General features: G+C 41.3%; 1 protein-coding gene across 5 annotated transcripts in view; it reads right to left on the bottom strand.

The window, feature by feature from the left end:
* Positions 1-6248, bottom strand: part of ARNT (aryl hydrocarbon receptor nuclear translocator) — an 85025-nt gene that overhangs the window by 56926 nt on the left and 21851 nt on the right. For all 5 annotated transcript variants that reach the window (XM_003800439.2, XM_023519397.1, XM_023519398.1 and 2 more), the window contains exon 2: positions 5019-5130. In XM_003800439.2, the coding sequence (XP_003800487.2) occupies positions 5019-5130 (112 nt within the window). The remainder of the gene's footprint in view (positions 1-5018; positions 5131-6248) is intronic.

Raw genomic sequence — 6248 nt, 5'->3', positions numbered from 1 at the left:
GGGCGCCTGTGGTCCCAGCTACTTGGGAGGCTGAGGCAGGAGACTCACTTAAGCCCAGGAGTTGGAGGTTGCTGTGAGCTGTGATGCCACGGTACTCTACCCAGGGGGATAGCTTGAGGTTCTGTCTCAATAAAAAAAAGAATTCTTCTTAGTAAAGTATCTCAAGAATGGAAAAAAGGTATACAGTGTACTGAATACTACTATGAAATCAATATATAATCACCTACTCATTCATATGAATGGTAAAACATAACTATAGTCCAGAAAGTAGGAGGGAAGAGGAAAGAGATGGAAGAGGAGAGAAGGGGAGAGGGGAGGTCAGGAGGAGGGAGGATATTTGGGGGGAACCTCACCTAATGTGCATAATGCAACGATACATTTCAAAACCATTAAGAAAAGAGTATAATTGTCTTAACACAACAAAAAAGTACGCAAGGTGATGGATGTGTTAATCAGCTCAGTGTAAGCATTTCACACTGTATAACAAATCAGTACACTAAACCCAATAAATGTACTAATGTACACAGTTGATTTAATGAAAAAAATTAAAAATTAAAAAAATATGTCCACAAACAGGAATCAAGGACATCCTTTTTTCTTTTTCTTTTTTTTGAGACAGTGTCTCACTTTCTCGCCCTTAGTAGAGTGCCAGTGCCATGGCATCATAGCACGCAGCAACCTCAAATTCTTGAGATCAAGGGATCCTCTTGCCTCAGCCTCCCGCATAGCTACAGGTACCTGCCACAATGCCCAGCTATTTTTAGAGATGAGGTCTCATCTCACTTTGACTCAGGCTGTTCTCGAACCTGTGAGCTCAGGCAATTCACCTACCTCGGCCTCCCAATTGCTGGGATTATAGGCATGAGCCATCAGGCCTGGCCCCAAGTATATCCTTTTATGCAACCATTAAAAATTACACTTTCACAGAGTATGTTACAATGCAGAGGTTATTACATATGATTTGGTAAAAAAACTAGGCTATATAAAACTATGTAATTATATGATTACAACTATTAAAAATAATTTATATACAAAAACTACCCAATTACCCAATAACTCAGTTTCAAAATACACTACAAAATTGATGATACTTGACTATGAACATTTTTTTTCTTTTTTTTTTTGGAGACAGAGCCTCAAGTTGTCCCCCTGGGTAGAGTGCTATGGCATCAGCTCACAGCAACCTCCAACTCCTGGGCTCAAGTGAGTTTCTTGCCTCAGCCTCCCAAGTAGCTGGGATCACAGGCATCCACCACAAGGCCTGGCTATTTTTTGGTTGCAGCCATCATTGTTGTTTGGTGGGCCCAGACTGGATTCGAACCCACCACTTTAGGTGTATGTGGCTGGCACCTTAGCCACTTGAGCCACTGGTGCTGAGCCTGACTATAGACATTTTATTGTTCTTTCTAACTTTATATATTTTCCAACCTTTCATTTAAAATATATTTTTCTGATTACCAATTATACATGTTCATTTCAGAAAATTTAGAAAATTAAAAATAAGTAAGTACATTACTCATAATCCCATCACCCAGAAATCTGATGAGTATTTTTTCAATGTTTTTATTATACGCTCATGTTTTTTTCTAACAGTGAAATATTACTACAATATTGTAACCTCTCTTAAATACAGCAGAACTTCCATAGTTGACCATCTCCCTACAATGACTACCTCCATAAGCTGACCTAATTTTCACAGACCCAACCTATACCACACGTATGTATCAATACAGTAGGCCTCATTTCTTACACTGACTATCTCTATATGTTGACCATTATGTTTTAGTACCTTGTATGGTCAATTTATAAAGGTTCTACTGCATATTGTGAAATTCTTCTTTACCAATACCCATTTGCCACTTCTAGCTATAGAGTATTCCATTTTAAATATACTGTAACTGGCTCGGCACCTGTGGCTCAAGCAGCTAAGGTACCAGACACATACACTTGAGCTGGCGGGTTCAAATCCAGCCCGGGCCCACCAAATAACAATGATGGCTGCAACTAAAAAACAGCCATGACTCAGCACCTGTAGTTCAAGCGGCTAAGGTGCCAGTCACATACACCAGAGTTGGCGAGTTCAAATCCAGCCTAGGCCTGTCAAACAAAACAACAATGACAACTACAACCAAAAAATAGCCAGGCATTGTGGCAGGGGCCTGTAGTCCCAGCTACTTGTGAGGTTGAGGCAAGAGAATCATTTAAGCCCAGGAGTTGAAGGTTGCTGTGAGCTGTATGCCACAGCACTCTACCCAGGGCAATAGTTTGAGCCTCTGTCTCAAAAAAGAAAAAATAGTCAGGAGTTGTGGCGGGTGCCTGTAGTGCCAACTACTTGTGAGGTGGAGGCAGGAGAATCTCTTGAGCCCGGAAGTTGGAGGTTGCTGTGAGCTGTGATGCCACAGCAGTCTACCCACAGGGACAGCTTGAGGCTCTGTCTCAAAACAAACAAACAAACAAACAAACTATAACTTTCTCAAGTTATCCTCTAATTTAAATATTTATGTTGCTCTAATTGCTATTTTTTTTCTTGAGATAGAATCTCATTTTGTCCCAGATGGTAGAGGGCTGTGGTATCATAGCTCACAGCAATGTCCAAGTCTTAGGCTCAAATGATCCTACAGCTTAAGTTTCCCCAAGTAGCTGGGACTAAGGGCACTTGCCACAACACCTGGCCATTTTTAGAGACAAGGTCTTGCTCTTGCTCAGGCTGGTTTCAAATTCCTGAGCTCAAGCAATCCACTCACCTCGGCCTCCCAGGGTGCTAGGATTACAGGCGTGAACCATTGCACCTGGCCTCTGTTTGCTATTATATATGACAATAACATGGTGTTTAATTGAGTTGACTCTAAAGCTAAACTCCCAAGGTTAAAATCTTAGATCTGCCATTTAACTAGCTTCAGAACTAGCTTATTTATGCACCCTATGCCTCAATAAATGAGATAAAATGTGTAAAGCTCTGAACACACAGCAAATCTTAATATGTTTCTCATGTCACCACTTAGCTCACGGATCACTCTTAAATTACCTTTAGTGAGATGAAACTTAAATAGTTATAAGATCAGCTGCATAATTTTTAAAAAGAAAAAGAAAAAAGTGAAATGCAATACCAAAAAGTGGATAAAATACTACCTACTCATTCATCCAGGCTCCACTAAAGCAACCTCCTTTCTGAACTTTTCCCAGTGTTTACCAACCAAATGTGGTATTTCTATATACAGAAAAATACAGCACTTATAAATCTTGGCAAATTCTATCTTGTATTATATGTATGTATATAAATGATTATTCCTGTTAGAACATAAGCAACTTGGAGACAAAAAATGTGTCTCATTTATAATCACTGAATCTGACTTGCAATTAGCACAATGCCACACACTAATTAGGCATTTGATAGATACTTTGGGAACTGAATGGACTCTGCATTCCCAATAAAGTAACAATAATGTAAAAGGAAAATTAGTGAGTTTAGCATTCTCTAAATTCAGAAAAGAAGCCTATCAAAATGATTTTAAAATGCAGACATAGGCTCGGCGCCTGTGGCTCAAGCGGCTAAGGCATCAGCCACATACACCTAAGGTGGTGGGTTCGAATCCCCAGCCCGGGCCCGCCAAACAACAATGATGGCTGCAACCAAAAAATGGCCAGGCGTTGTGGCGGGCGCCTGTAGTCCCAGCTACTTGGGAGGCTGAGGCAGGAGACTCGCTTGAGCCAAGGAGTTGGAGGTTGCTGTGAGCATGATGCCATGGCACCCTACCCAGGGGGATAGCTTGAGGCTCTGTCTCAAAAAAAAAAAAAAAAAAAATGCAGACATAAAGCTTAATGAAAGCAGCAATTTTCTCAGCAACAATGAAATCTCTGGGTTTAGGCAGATTCCTTTACCTTACAGATATTTTTGCTTTAAAAAAAAGAAATGCAGTGGCTCACCCCTGTAATCCTAGTACACTGAGAGGCTGAGGCCAGTGGACTCTTTCAGCTTGGGAGTTCAAGACCAGCCTGAGCAAGTGAAGACCCCACCACCACCACCTCACTTCTACTAAAAAAAATAAATATAAAAAAACTAGGCTCAGCACCTGTGTTCAAGCGGCTAAGGCGCCAGCCACATACACCTAAAATGGCAGGTTCAAATCAACAGGGCCCACAACAATGACAACTGCAACCAAAAAACAGCTGGGTGTTGTGGCAGGTGCCTATAATCTCAGCTACTTGGGAGGCAGAGGCAGGAGAATCGCTTGAGCCAGGAGTTGGAGGCTGCTGTGAGCTTTGATGCCACAGCACTCTACCCAGAGTGACAGCTTAAGGCTCTGTCTCAAAAAATAAATAAATAAAATTAAAAAACTAGCTGGTGGTGCACACCTGAAGTCCCAGCTACTCAGGAGGCTGAGGCAAGAGGATCATCTGAGCCCAAGAGTTTGAGGTTTCTATGAGCTACAATGATACCACAGTACTCTAGATAGGGTGACAGAGACTCTCTCATAAATAAATAAATAAATACTATGGGAAACTTGAATAAAAACATCAATTCAACATAAGAAAAAAGCTCCCCCATAACACAGATGCAAAAAAAAAAAAAAGGAAAAATCCAGACACTAAGAAAACTTATATGCTCGGTGCCTGTAGCTAAAGTGGCTAAGGCACTAGCTACATATACCAGAGCTGGTGGGTTCTAATCCAGCCCGGGCCTGATAAACAACAATGACAACTACAACCAAAAAATACCCAGGTGTTGTGGCAGGCGCCTGTAGTCCCAGCTACTTGGGAGGCTGAGGCAAGAAAATTGCTTAAGCCCAGGAATTAGACATTGCTGTGAGCTGTGATGTCATAGCACTCACTCTACCCAGGGCGACAGCTTGAGGCTCTGTCTCAAAAAAAAAAAGAAAAGAAAAGAAAACTTATATGAGAGCTGTGTAGTAGGTTATCTGTTCAAGAAAGAGAGAAGGGATAGTGAAGTGGGCTCAGTAAGTACCTAAATCAGGTTGGTTTACAGAGAAAAATTCATAACACACTCTACTCAGATTTACCCTGGTCGCCGCTTAATAGCCCTCTGGACAATGGTTCCTCCACCTTGAATTCCAGGCCCAGGGTTTCCAGAGGCAATGGCTGGACCCAGTGATGGTACATCTGATGTCATTTCTGTTAGAATAAAAAAGAAACACACATTTTCAAAAAGAAGGTCTTTACCTATCATCAATAACATCAAGCTGTCTAAAAGAAAGGCTCGGCTTGGTACCTATATAACTCAAGTAGCTAAGGCACCAGCCACATACACCAGAGCTGGTGGGTTCAAATCCAGCCTGGGCCTGCCAAACGACGACAACTACAACCAAAAAAATAGCCAGGCGTTGTGGTGGGCGCCTGTAGTCCCAGCTACTTGGGAGGCTGAAGCAAGAGAATTGCTTAAGCCCAGGAGTTGGAGGTTGCTGTGAGCTGCAATGCCACAGCACTCTACCCAGGGAGACAGCTTGAGGCTCTGTCTCAAATAAATAAATAAATAAACAAAATAAAATAAAGGCTCAAGCTATGATTCTCAGCAGTCTGCTAATAATCTCAAATGCACATATCCAAACTGCTCTCCTCTTCGATTCAGTTTTCTTTGCCTGACACAGTTTGAAAGAAGTACTGTAGCCTGCAATCTTCACTTTAAAACACTTGTAATGGTAGTTCACTGGTTCACACCTGTAAAGTAATCCTAGCACTCTGAGAGGTGGAGGCAGAGGCAAGTGGAATCCTTGAGCTCAAGACCAGACTTAATCAAGAGCCAGACCCTGTCTCTACCAAAAATATAAAAACTAGTTGGGCATAGTGACACATGCCTGTAGTCCCAGCTACTCAGGAAACTGAGGCAAGAGGATTGCTCAAGCCCAAGAGTGGAAGGTTGCTGTGAGCTATCCAGGGTGACAGAGTGAGATGACGTCTCAAAATAAAAAAGAAAAAATTAAAAACTTATAACATAAAATAAAATGCTTGTAAATTTTCTTTCCAGAATGAGATGGAGGAAAAAAAAAATTTAATGAAATATTTGTAACACAGACATAGTAATTTAAAACATACACAAACTGATTTATATATTTGATTCATGCAATAAATATTTATAATTTAGATTTTTAATTTATTTTAATTGGAAGATTTAGAAAAACCCAAAAGGTAAAATCACTTAAATCCAATACTTAGGCTCGGCGCCTATAGCTCAACCGGCTAAGGCGCCAGCCATGTACACCTAAGGTGGCGGGTTCGAATCCCCAGCCCGGACC

This window comes from Otolemur garnettii, unplaced genomic scaffold (genome assembly GCF_000181295.1).
Source record: "Otolemur garnettii isolate 467f Iridium unplaced genomic scaffold, OtoGar3 scaffold00174, whole genome shotgun sequence".
NCBI lineage: Eukaryota > Metazoa > Chordata > Mammalia > Primates > Galagidae > Otolemur > Otolemur garnettii.
The sequence above is the reverse complement of the archived record's forward strand: the minus strand, read 5'-3'. Positions and strand labels throughout refer to the sequence as shown.